The sequence below is a fragment of the Cynocephalus volans genome, chromosome 3, assembly GCF_027409185.1.
Source record: "Cynocephalus volans isolate mCynVol1 chromosome 3, mCynVol1.pri, whole genome shotgun sequence".
Classification (NCBI taxonomy): Eukaryota; Metazoa; Chordata; class Mammalia; order Dermoptera; family Cynocephalidae; genus Cynocephalus; species Cynocephalus volans.
In genome coordinates this window covers 104,748,656-104,762,795 of record NC_084462.1, presented here as the reverse complement: position 1 = coordinate 104,762,795, position 14,140 = coordinate 104,748,656, and the positions used below count along the sequence as shown (strand labels likewise).

At 35.9% G+C, this 14,140-nt stretch overlaps 1 protein-coding gene across 1 annotated transcript; it reads left to right on the top strand.

Moving 5' to 3' along the window:
- The first annotated feature begins 9,072 nt into the window (after window positions 1–9,072).
- LOC134371558 (olfactory receptor 4Q3-like) lies at window positions 9,073–10,062 on the top strand. Its single transcript, XM_063088391.1, has one exon. The coding sequence runs from the start codon at window positions 9,115–9,117 to the stop codon at window positions 10,060–10,062; it is 948 nt and encodes a 315-aa protein (XP_062944461.1). The 5' UTR covers window positions 9,073–9,114.
- Window positions 10,063–14,140: the final 4,078 nt, after the last annotated feature.

Below are 14,140 nucleotides of genomic sequence, written 5' to 3'. Positions count from 1 at the left end.
TTCTTGGCTGGCAATCTTTGTCTTTTAGTATTTTGAAAATATCATCCCATTCCTTCCTAGCTTTTAGGGTTTATGATGAAAAGTCTGATGTTAGCTTGATTGGGGCTCCCTTATAGGTGATTTGATGCTTCTCTCTTGCAGCTTTTAAGATTCTCTCTTTGTCTCTGAGTTTTGCCAATTTGACTATGACATGTCTTGAAGAAGGCCTTTTTGGGTTGAATACGTTTGGAGATCGTTGAGCTTCCTGGATCTGAAGATCTGTGATTTTTCCTATACCTGGGAAGTTTTCTGCCACTATTTTGTTGAATATGTTTTCAATGGAATCTCCATTTTCCTCCCCTTCTGGAATACCCATGACTCGGATATTTGAGCACTTAAGGTTGTCTGATATCTCTCTCAGATTTTCTTCAATGTCCTTGATTCTTTTTTCTTTCTTTTTGTCTGCTTGTGTTATTTCAAACAGCCCATCTTCAAGTTCAGAGGTTCTCTCTTCAACTTCAACAAGCCTGCTGGTTAAACGCTCCGTAGTGTTTTTTATTTCACTGAATAACTTCTCAGTTCAGCAAGTTCTGCTACATTTTTTTTTCAGGACATTGATTTCCTTGTACATTTCCTCTTTCAGATCCTGTATACTATTCCTCATTTCATCATGTTGTCTAGCTGAGTTTTCTTGTATCTCATTCAGTTTCCTTAGAATTATCACTCGAAATTCCTTGTCAGTCATTTCAAGGGCTTCTTGTTCTATAGGATCTAGAGTTTGAGATTTATTAACTTTTGGTGGTGTACTTTCTTGATTTTTTGTATTTCTGGTATCTTTTTTTTTGATGTTTATTCATTGTGGCAGGGGGTTTCACAGTCCACCGGTTTGAGACTAACGATTAACTAAGATGTTGCTGTGGTTGCCAATTTCATATGGCTACCTGCGTGACTGCTCCGTTGGCCTCTAGTGCCTTGTGTGTATGGTTGCCTCGGGTCTTGGGCCTCTCCAGGGAGCCACCTTTCTGGTCAGCTTGGACTCTGCTGGGCTGGTGGATCACGTACCACAGGGTGTGTGATCTCTGTTGAGCTTTCACTTCCTGTGCAGGACTTCTCCTGAAACAGAGAATTTTTTAAAGCAGACTGCTGACCCAAGATTCAGGGGGACTGAAAAAGAAATATAATTATATTTATTTGCTTAAAAACACTGTTGGTACTATTTTTAATATTTTATTTTTTTGATGAGCATACATTTTTATTGCAGTTGGTTTTAATCTTCTACTTTTTTTGAAAAACAAACTTTTTTTCCCTCTCCTTCATCCTCTAACCTCAATTTAGTAGGTTATATCTGCAGAAACTGAGATGAAATTCTCTTCAAATGTTGTTTTGTTTTTACCAACACTTCAGAATTCAGGAGCAAATACTTTTAAGTTTATTTACATTGTGTATGTTAAAAAAAAAACCAAAAAGCATTTGAAAAAATTCAACATTCATTTATGATAAAGACTCTCTACAGGTTAGGTATAGGCAGAAAGTATCTCAACACAATTAAAGCCATATATGATAAGCCCACTGCCAATATCATCCTGAATGTGGAAAAGCTTTCAGCTTTTTCCTTAAGAACAGTACCTAGACAAGGATGCCCACTCTCACCACTCTTATTCAACATGGTGTTGGAAGTATGAGCAAGAGCAATCAGAGAAGAGAAGGAAATAAAGGGCATGCAGGTTGGAAAGGATGAAGTCAAACTGTCCCTGTTTGCTGATGATATGATCCTGTATATCAAACAGCCTAAAGTCTCTAAGAAAAAACTCTTAGATTTGATCAATGATTTCAGCAAGGTTGCAGGATACAAAACCAACACACAAAAATCAGTAGCACTACAATACTCCAACAGTGAACATGCAGAAAAAGAAATCAAGAAAGCTAGCCCATTTATAATAGCTACCAAAAAATAAAATACTTACAAATAAAGTTAATCGAGGATGAGTAAAATCTCTACAATGAGAATTACAAACTACTGTTGAGAGAAATTAAAGAGGACACAAGAAGATGGAGAGATATTCTTGGATTGGAAGAATTAACATTGTGAAAATGTCCATACTACCAAAGTGATCTACAGAGTCAATGCAATCCCCCTCAAAATTCCAATGATATTTTTCTCAGAAATGGAAAAAACTATCCAGACCTTTATATGGAATAACAAAAGACCATGAATAGCCAAAGCAATACTGAGCAAAATAATAATAATAATAATAATAATAATGAAGCTGGAGGCATAACACTACCTGACTTTAAACTATACTACAAAGCTATAATAACCAAAACAGCATAATATTGGCATAAAAACCGACAAATGGATCAATTGAACAGGATAGAGAATCCAGAAATCAACCCATACACCTACAGCCATCTGATCTTTGACAAAGGCACCAAGTCTATACACTGGGAAGAGACTGTCTCTTCAGCAAAGAGTGCTGGCAAAACTGGATATTCATATGCAGGAGAATGAAATTAGATCCATACCTTTCACCATATACCAAAATCAACTCAAAATGGATTAAAGAATTAAATATACATCCTGAAGCTATAGAACTCCTTAAAGAAAACATAGGGGAACCACTCCAGGAAGTAGGATTGGGTATAGACTTCATGAATACAACCCCAAAAGCACAGGCAACCAAAGGAAAAATAAACAAATGGGATTATATCAAACTGAAAAGCTTCTGTACAGCAACCTCCCCCCCCCAAAACAAAAAAACGAACAAACATAAAAACTTCAGAGTGAAAGACAACCAACAGAGTGAGAGAAAATATCTGCAAAATATACATTGGACAATGGATTAATATCCAGAATATACAAGGAACTTAAACAACTTTACAGCTAAACAAAAAAAAAAGTAACCCAATTAAAAAATGGGCAAAGGAGCTGAATAGGCATTTCTCAAAGGAAGATTTATGAATGGCCAACAGGCACATCAAAAAATGCTCAACATCACTCAGCATTTGGGAATTGCAAATGAAAATCATTTTGAGATATCATCTCGCTCCAGTTAGGGTGGCTAATAGCCAAAAGACTGAGAGTGATAAATGCTGACAAGGTTGCATAGAAAAAGGAACTCTCATACACTGGTGGTAGGGCTGCAAAATGGTGCAGCCTCTATGGAAAATAGTATGGAGGTTCCTCAAACTATTACAGATAAATCTACCATATGACCCAGCAATCCCACTGCTGGGAATATACCCAGAGGAATGGAAATCATCAAATCAAAGGTATATCTGCTCTCCAATGTTCATTGCAGCACTATTTACAATAGCCAAGAGTTGGAACTAGCCCAAATGTGCATCATCAGATGAGTGGATAAGGAAAATGTGATATATCTACACAATAGAATACTACTCTGCTTTTTTATAGAATGAAATACTACCATTTGCAGCAACATGGAGGGACTTAGAAAAAATTTTATTAAGTGAAATAAGTCAGTCATAGAAAAATACCACATGTTCTCACTTATTTGTGGGAGCTAAAAATAAATAAATAAATATACAAACCAATAGCAGTGGGGGAGGGAAGAAGACACAACAATAACAATTCCTTGAACTTGTTAAGACAAGTGAACAGGTATGTTGATGGCAGGGAGTGGGAGGAGAAGGGGGGAAGAGGAATTGATAAAGGGACTTGAAAATCAACTACATTGTATATTGATAAATTAAAATTTAAAAAAAGCGTGGTCTCCTTTTTTACAGGATGTAATTGGACAAATTGTTTATGCAACCAAGACCACCCAGGAAGTGCTACATTTGACAATAAATTTTATTTAATCAGATAAATGGCAAGCCCATCATATCAGCACAGTGATTGTAATGCATATGTAAAAAACAATGCCTACAAAGCCTTCCCCCCCCAATTGGTTTGGTACCAGTCCGTGGTCAACAGGTCTCCAGCTTTACATGTAGTAAGGAAAGTTACTTCCTGGCAGGCCAAAGATTGTCGAAAATTTGAGAGATATTGAGGAAAGAGGAATTTATTCATATTTAGAGTTACTGCAGCAAAATCCAATGTATATGAATTTCTTGATTTTAGTTTCCTAGGCTCTGAATAGACAAGCAAATAAGAGCAATAAAAATAGCATCTCTGGAATTATAAGAGTTATTGAAAATGCAATCCTAGCCACGATTTTCAGACAGAAGTTATTTCTCTGGCCTTAGTAGTTGAAATGAACATGATTTGCTGACTATTCAAGTGTGCTACAAAAAATTCATATTATCTTTCAATTCTATTTTTCCACAAACTTTTTCGAATATCCTCAAATAATAAGGAGATTTGCATGTATTAGTGAGTATCTCTTGTTGCATATATAAATAAATTAAGCAAATAAAATAAAAATGCAATGAGATAAAAAGTTTTTGTGATTTAGAATATCTTTGGAGGCTACTTATAATTTCTTAACAGTTTCAGAAAAATTATAAAAAATTGTAAATAAGGCAAAGCAGTGATCATGTGACCTTTTGATATCTTGTTAAAAAATTGTTTTAAAAGCCCATATAAGGGTCATTTGACCCTCTAGAGGGATGTAATCTTGTTTAACTTACTATTTACTATTTATGGGATCTCAGACATTGCAATTACATATAACGATATGTTATAGAAAACTGCTATGTTGTGTTGGTTTTCTTTTTAATGCGATAGAAATGATAATACCAAAGCTTAAGATTGTATTGCTCTTTAAGATATTAACTGGATTACATCTAACTTAGAAATTTTGTTTCAGTGTTCTTTTTTGTGCTCTGATTATAGAAAAGCACTTTTTTCATATTCTTTTTTAACTGCTTTATCTTGGTGTCCCTCATTAATGAGTTAAATACAATTTTTGACAAGTGTTCATTACCTATTTTGAGAATTATGTTTTATGTTTTATGATATTAGAAAAGTTGTACTTTGACAGCAATAATTTAAAAATATATATTCAATTAGTAATGACAACAGCTGTGTCTTCTGTATAAGATCCATGAATAGGTGCCAGTGGATAAGCTGCTTGAGATGTCACCAAGAGACTCAGGTGTTATATCAAGCTTCTATAACACCCTGAAGGAAGTATTTCCTCCTCCACAAGTTCAAGGGATAGCTAGGTATTTATTCTTCAGTTTCTGCAATTCTAGGGAGCATGGTTGAGATAGAAACCACTGAGAATTGTTTTAGTCGGGTACAGACTGAGGCATAAAAAGTGGGTGGCATATGTAGTGCTTAATTAATCAATCCTAAGTAAGTAAAAGGGATGAGCTGTGTTATGTAATCATCAGACTGTTTCAGAACCTGCAGGGCCTACAGTCAGCTCTCCAGCAAGAACTGAGATTCAGACAACTCAAACAGCAGCCTAGGGAATCCCAGGGCTCATTAGGCTGAGCAGTGGTATAGGGACCATAAAAATCTCAGATACAGCCAGAGCCCCAGGGACTGGAGATCTTTCTAAACTATACAGCCAGCCCTCAACTAGGGTTTGGCTTATAAGGAAGCAGTAAGGTACAGACTGGGCAACTGTGATGGTCATCTGAGGATTGCTCATATGGCTGGCCTGAAACTGTGAAGAGCGGGCTGGTGGGATGAATAACAGGACAGCATATTTCTTTCTTGAAACCACACAGTTTCTGACAAGCAATGATGTAAGTTTCTCAGATATGCTTATTTGAAGCTCCACTCACCTTCCTGCTCCTTTTTCTGCCTCTGATGACAATTTTATGCTTAGTGTGGTTCTTACACGTTTTCTTTATAAACACTAGCATTCATCAGTTTTAAATTTAAAAAATCTTTTGAGTTTTGTTGTGCTAGGCTTATACACTTAACAGAACAATGAAATTTCCGTAATATCAAGTAAGACTACCTAATATTGTCTTAAGACTATAGTATTTCCTAGATCCCATTTTTCATTTCTTTAGCTATTTCAGTTGCTTTTTGCTAAATCTTCTTTACTTCCCCCAAATGCAATTTAAAACACAATATTTTGAACAATGCTGAAAATGCTTAGAGCAGAAAGGTTATGTGCTTTTCAGCAGGAAATACCATTGCAGGTACCATCTCCAGTTAAAGGTGTCCACTTGGTATTTCAGGAGAAACTAGAAAGTATATCAGAAACCACCAAAAGTTCACATGGCATTTAAACTCCAACTAGCAAATCATTTTCTATTGCTGGTGTGGTAAAGTTTCTTCCTCTAATGATGCTTTTAGTTTAACACAGACAAAAATAAACAGACAAAGTAGCGAAATATGGTATACTAAGTTGTTTAGCTTTATTTTTGTTCTCTTCCTTCCATGCTGCAAGGCCCTTTCATAAAGTTTTTCATTTCTCTTTGGGCATTCTCAATTTCTTTGGCTTATTTTGTGAACTTAAAAATATTTTTATTGACTGGCAAATTCTTAAATTGTTCTTAAGATATGGACATAAACTGCTTGACAGGGCCTGGTCCTACTGCTAGGAATGGGATAATGGAGCTGATGTTTTGAATAATCCTTCCTAGGCCCCTGCGGGAGTTTGGCAAGGGAAATTATGTTGTGGTAGGAGGTGGGTTTTGGGGGTGGGCGTTCCTTCATTCCGATGTGTATAGTGCTCTTTTTATTCTTCACAGAATAGTTAGACTCCAAGTTTCTTACTGTGATCAGACACTTTAGATATGTAAGTGGAAGATACCTCTACCAAACATGGCATTTTATTAATACTGCAAGTGAACGTTCTATTCAGTTGACATTATGCTCTTATATTATCTAAAGGCAGCAAATTTGTTGTCAGTAAAAAAATCCAAGAATAAACAGAATCCAGTTCCTACCTTGATTAAAGCTCAAATAACTAAGATACAGGGATGCCTATTTTGGGGGTTTTGTAAATGTAAAGATTGTGATATCACTACGAGTCAAAATCCTGAAAATCATCTAATAATTGTCCAAAATATTCATAATTCTGAAATTCCCTAATATAACTTTAGAGAAGTAGGTCATAAACTAGGGCTTAAAAATGACATGTAGTAATTGGGGTTATAATATATTTTACATACTGTTCTCTTATTTAATCTATCCTTCTGGTTAGTTTAATTTTAACCTTGTCTGCTTTAATACCCATGCAAGCTTATTTTTCTCTACACCCATTCTGTGGAAATAATAAGTGTAAAATATACCCTTCATATACTGTTTCTTCACATTATGGAATAATCACATTGTTCCTCAGCCATATTCTAAGACTAAATTACAGCAGTGTTTTGGATTATTCTTGGATTATTCTTTCCCATTTTTTTTTTCTGGTTTCTAGAAACCTCTTTTCAATTTTTTTATAAAAACTTTGGTTGTTTCCCAAGATGATGTTTGAAATGAGATCCAGAAATTTAGTGAGAACTTGACCCCTGTTAATTAGACATTTTAGATAACTGTGGAGAACATGAGAATGCTACTGCCTCATGGAAATTTGCAACCCTTGGTATGTTCAAAGAAGATTGGATAATTTCCAGTAGAGCAGAGCTCATTTGATGCCAATCCAATGATCAAATGGGTTCATATCCTGTATTTTCTGCTTTGTTTTGTCTTCCAATTGAATCTGTAAAGTGAGGTGGTTCCTTCCATTAATTATGAAACTATAGAATTGATGCACCTGTGCACCTGGCTCCATAGGCAGGTGAATAAGATGGTGGCAAACACGGTGTGACAGAAACATCCAAAAGTTGCTTAAATAATGTCCTAGAGAAAGATTTCTTGTCATTAAGGATTTTTTCTAAATTCAGGTACTTTTTTGTATTTTCTGTGGAAATCTCTGAAATATAATATAAATTATTTTATCAGATAACTTTCTCTGAATGACTTGAGAGAACCAAGCGCAATGTGGAGTAGGTAACTGGAAACAGAAAAATACAAACCTTATCTCACTTTACATTTTGCCTGGAGCTGGTTCTAGACAAAAAGTACTCTAGTAGAGACAGATTCTTAACCACTTCGGTGGATGAAATGTATCAGTGTTCCCTAGTGTTTTATTTGTAATCCAATTGCACTCCCACCCAATGTTGGGAGTGAATGTGAGGGTAGAGCAGGGGAAAATAGATAAAACGATATCTTAGAATATCCTTTATTTTCTTATGTGTACCTATGATTGTTAAAAAGTCCAGAAGCAGTGTAATCCTGATTTCTCTTTATATTCTTTACTACAAAATGTGTCACGGTGCACTTTCGTACATGCCCCAATGATACGGGTGATTGTCCTTGGCCTCTTCTCTTGGTGATTAGCATCTCCTAGCCACGGTCCTCATCCCGAGTCTGATGCTTCCCTAAACTTTAAAGGTTAAGATTTTATTTTTTCTTATTCAATCTTCACAAATTTCTCAATCTCTGTGACCTGGGATAGTTAATAAAGACAAAGAACATGAATTTCTTTTCAATTGTTCCTAAATGACCTGTTTCCTAACATAAACATTTGCAATAACAACTAACCCTTGCACAGTATAGCAATTCATTGTTTACAAGGTATTCTTCATTCAATTGGATACATTATTGAGTTTCTGCTATGCAGTAAGCATTGTGGTGTGGGAACAAAGATGAACAAGAAATATTTCTTCATCTTGAAGGTCTTAGCCATTTTTACTTGTGTTCTTCATAGACACATTATATTTGATTCTCAAAGCAACCTTGGAAGATATTATTATCACTATATTAGATTGAATAAACAAAGAATAAAACTCAGTGAGGCTTAATACTTTGCCTGAGATTACTCCATTGGTAAGTGATAGCACTAGACACTGGATCTACATACTTCCTTCCCAAACTCTTGTCCTTAAAGGATATTATTCTGTCTATTAAGATAATGGAATGATTAGCATGGTCTCATCACATCACGTACAGGTCATTGTCCCCCTACTTAGTTTGTTGTGAATGCATTCTAAAAGTGTTACAGTAATAAAGGGTTGGAAGAAATCCAAAATAATCCTTGTTCTATTGTCATAGGAGTGTACATTTACTGCCTCATGAACTTGCTTCAATTATTTTCATCCTGAAATATGATTCCATAAACACTAGATTCATAATGTGACAATAAATACATTGCCTTTTGTCTTAAATCTCTCTTGTTCCAATTTAATTCTTTGTCTAGGTCGCTTGGTATTCTCAACTTGATGAAAACAAAAAATGATTCAAAGGTGACAGAATTGATTCTTCTGGGCCTGTCATCCTCCTGGGAGCTGCAGCTATTTCTCTTCTTAATATTTTTGTTGTTTTACATGGCTATTATCCTGGGAAACCTCTTGATAGTGGTAACAGTGCGAGCTGATGTTCACCTGCTCCAGTCTCCTATGTACTATTTTTTGGGCCATCTCTCCTTCATTGACCTGTGCCTGAGCTGTGTTACCATGCCTAAAATGTTATGGGATTTTCTACTGCAGGGCAAAACCATATCCTTTTCAGGATGCCTGGCTCAGATCTACTTCCTCCACTTCCTAGGAGCTAGTGAGATGTTTCTGCTGACAGTCATGGCCTATGATAGGTATGTTGCCATATGCAACCCTTTGCACTACCTGACAGTCATGAACTGCCAGCTATGCCTTCTGTTGGTTTTCAGCTGTTGGAGTGGGGGTGTCATCCACTCTATCACACAGGTCGTTCTGGCCCTCCAGCTGCCTTTCTGTGGCCCCAATGAACTAGACAACTTCTACTGTGATGTCCCACAGGTTATCAAGTTGGCCTGCATGGACACCTATGTGGTAGAGGTGCTGATGGTCTCCAACAGCGGTCTGCTGTCTCTCATCTGCTTTTTGGTCTTGCTATTCTCTTATGTTATCATCCTGACCACCCTGAGAACTCGTTTTCGCCAAGGCCAGAGCAAGGCTCTCTCTACTTGTGCCTCCCATGTAACAGTGGTCAGCCTGATTTTTGTGCTGTGTATATTCATCTATTTGAGACCTTTCTGCAGCTTCTCTGTGGATAAGGTATTCTCCGTGTTTTACACAGTGATCACACCTATGTTGAACCCCCTCATCTACACACTCAGAAATGCTGATATGCAGACAGCTATGAAGAAACTGAGAAAAAAGCATGTGGCATTCTGTTGCTTTATTAGAGGATGATCAGAAAATGGTGTAGAAAACATAAACTTTACTGGGGAACTCAACTCAATTTTGCTGATTTTGGTACATAAGAGAAAACCATTTTGATGACTGGTATAAAAGAGAAGACAGCATGAAAATGATAATGCATCACTCTTGAATATAGTCGGAAGTCATAGGTTGCTTTCTTGGGTGTTAAATATTAATTAGGGAATGCAGGAGAATTTACCAGCCCACAAATGATAACAGAAATTAATTGAAGGCTAGAGTCAGAAGACACCTCGAAAGATTAGCTCTTCCACCTTTATGTCTATAAGTAGTCTTCATTTATTCAATTTGTTCCACTCTAACTCTACTCAAATGAAAGAAGATATTATATCTCCTTCTTTGTCCTGCTCCTCCAGGATTTAACAATTCCTAGTGTCAGACAGTTTCTTCTGATTTCTCAACAAAGTTTCTTCTGAAGCAGTGTGAATTCCTTTTGTCCTGTGACTAACAAAGCATGAAAACAGCACCAACAACCCTCTATATTAGTGTTGACTTAGGAACTCTGTTCCATATTATGCCAAATTTTAGAAATGCAATTGAACAACCCACTTGAAAGAACATATGCTCTTAACAAAGTTTATGTGTGAGAGAAAGTCTGAGAGTGCTGAGGTGATAGAAGCTATAACATTCTGTTGTAAATGCTTCTCAGGAAGAGGCATTGCATTGCACCTTGAGTTTTTCTTTGAGTGTAATTACAGTGGGGCAAGTTGATAAGCTAGCTCTTCAACTGATCATAATGTTTAAGAGCTCTAACCTCTAAAACAAAAGAGGAAGAAATGAGCTGTGGTTTAAAGCACTCTCCCTGTCCTTGAGGTGCTTATAGTTATTACCTCTTAGAAAAAGTGCAATCAACCAAGAAAGCTAGTAATTTTATAAAATTAAGCTATTATGTATTTTTTTATCCCCAGGAAGAGCATTTATCCTAATTATATGAACTAATTGCTTAATTTCTGTTATACTTTTATAGGAGCTCCAGAGATAGGAGATCCCTAAAAAGTTCATGTAAACATTTATATTTAAGTGTATCTATTTCTGACATAAGGCTTCTTGCAATTTTTATGTCTGTAGAATGATATTTATCCTAATTACTAAATAGTATGTTAATGACAAACTTTTAGCAATATTTTTATATTTGCTCACTTTATTTTCTAATCAATTGCTACAGAGAGGATTTTCTGATTAGTTAAGTGAAAAACATATCTCAGGAAAAAACTATTTGGAACTTTACCTAGTATGTTCTAGGATTTACTGGATAACTTGCAGCACCTCCAGTCATGTAAGAACTTTCGTTATATGAGAACAAAGAGTAAGTTTTCATTTTTGTGCTGATGGTTGACGACTTTATGTTTAAAAAACTGTATGTATGTATGTTTATATTGCTACAGAAGAACCCCTCACAGATCAAGAAAAGAGCTGCCACTTGGGAGGTTTCCAAATAGGTTGGGTGAAAATGGGAATGGAATCCCTGGTACAGATCACATCCTCCCCTTTTCCCTTCACTCGACTCAACATTTCCAAAGATGTTCTTTGCCTGCAATGAATATCCCAAAGAGCAGGATAACATCCTAAAGAGAATATCCTGAAGAGGAGGAATCTGTCAGCCAGCGTGTAGTATATGTGTTGACACAAAGATTTATGTGGTGCTGTGGTTCAGCCAGGCACATGGCAAAGACACAAAGCTCCAGGCTTTCTTTTAGTATCAGGTGGCTACATGGTGTCCTTTTTCTGATGTTCCTCTTTTACAGCAAAATTTAAAGTCTTGGCAAATCATTTTAAATGTCCTGTTGATAGCTGGTATTAGATGCTGTCAAGCTTATATTAAGAAAAGCAAGAACCTTGTGTATTTCCCTTTGCATTTTCTATCCTCCTATATTTGCTTAACCAATTACTTATATTAAAATTCCTTTTATTAATAAACTGGCAAAGTTTCTGTTTTTTCAGCCTGTACTTGATTGATATTATCTGAGTGCCTGACACTCTAGAGTTCCCTGCTCAGATACATGAGCACACTTCCAGAGCCTGTCTGAGACTCTTCTTTGGATCTCACTTCCCGAGAGTGAACCCTAGGCTGAGGAGGTGGTTGAGACACAGTGTGTAAAATGTGTACACACTGGACATCTGGGCTGCAGGGTCCACATTCATACATGAGATGGACGAATGTGGTGGTTTGGGGAACCAGCAGAAGAGGTAAGTGGGGAGCTGAGAGCCAAAGGCCTACTGTCCACACTGCCATGTTCTGGTGCAGAAATTCAAAGAGTCTGAGGATTTTAAACTGAAGATTGGCCTTCCAGTAATTATGGTGGTATGAGAAGATATTTTAAAAATTGATAGCTCAATTTGTAGCTTTTAGACATATGTTACATGGGCTCCATATGTACTCTTGCCCTGGGTCCCACAGATATTAGGGGTGACTCTTTTTTCTAGTTCTTGTGGCCCTTTGAGGTACCGAAATAACTGAAAAGAGACAAAGACAAATTTGATTCATGAAATCACAGGAGAATTATTGACTTCATCTTTCCAAAATGTATCATGAGAACTAAGGTTATGCACATTTATACCCTAGCTCCAAAGTACACATTGTGAATGGGCCAATATAAATTAGAAAACCCTACCCTCCCATTGCCAAATTCATCTCTCTAAGAGCCCTAGAAACTAGAATGTTTATTAGAAGTCAGCATGCCATTACATTTACTCATAATTTAGAGAAAACACTTTCTGGAATATGGTCCTCTAATAAATAACTCCTAGTGATTTTTTCACCTTCTAATATCAATTAATTCATTATTAATTCATTCATTCACTAGTAAATTATTAAACATTTATCAATTCAACAATTATTTACTGTGTGTCTATTTTGTGCCTGGAAATGTGGTAGACATCTTGTCATTTGGGGCTTCCAATAAATTATCCAAATATCTAGATATAGAGTCTGTCAAAATCTACAGTGGGAGATGAAGAACATTCTAAGGCAATATGTTAGCCTGCCCAGATGACCGAGGGGAGTAGAGCAGAGGGTTCTGAAGTGTGGACTCTGTGGTCAATGACCTCATCATGGCCCAGCTCTACCACATACCACAGGACAAGTGACTTAAGCTCTCACTATCCTTTTGTCTGTATAATGAGGACAATAACAGTATCTATCTCATAGGGTTCTCAGAAAAATTAAGCAAAATAATACTTTTAAAGCTCTCATAAGAGTGTCTAAATTTGGTCAGAACTCAATAAATATTGACTGATTTTGTTACTATTTTTACTAATTGTTCTGGTAAATTGAAAGGGAAACAAGGCTAAAATAAAATTGTACAGTTGTTTGATCTTAGAGAATCACAGGACAGAGAGGTGAACTTGACTCCAGATCATTGCCATGTGACAGCAAAATCCCTAATAACTCCTCTATTCATAGTGAAACCAGACTTGACACAAGGAATTTCATGGTAAGTTATGAAATAACTTACATACATTCCTAAAGTTATGTAAAAAAATCATATTTTAATTGTTTTTTAAATGTTCTGGTTAACATACTTTCAAGGCTCTTATACAATCATTTTTTAATTTAAATAATTTAAAAAACTTTTCAATAGGTTTAGATGTAAAGTTGCAAAGATAGTACAGAGTGTACACTTTACGTCATTTCCCCTGTTGTTATCTTACTTTAGTAAGATACACTGGTATATTTGTCACAACTAATGGACTGATATCGATGCATTATTATTAACTAAACTCTACCCTTTGTTCAGATTTATTTAGTTTTTCCCTAATGAATAGGTTTACTTAAGTTGCCCATTTTTGACTTATCATGCCAGTTGTTGATTTATTGTTCTTATGCTCTTTATGTTCCCAAGAAGCTTTTTGTAATTATTCTGTAAAGAAATACTTGGAAGTGCCTGGTGCACTACTGTTACATGGAGGAAATGGTAAAATCTGTAATGTAAATATAGTGCAGTTCTAGTTCCTATCTCTTTAGTGAACAATACTTTGACTTCCTTTTTTTTTCTGTGCTTGTCATATTTATTTGCCTATTTATTTATCTATTTATTTATTTATTTACTTG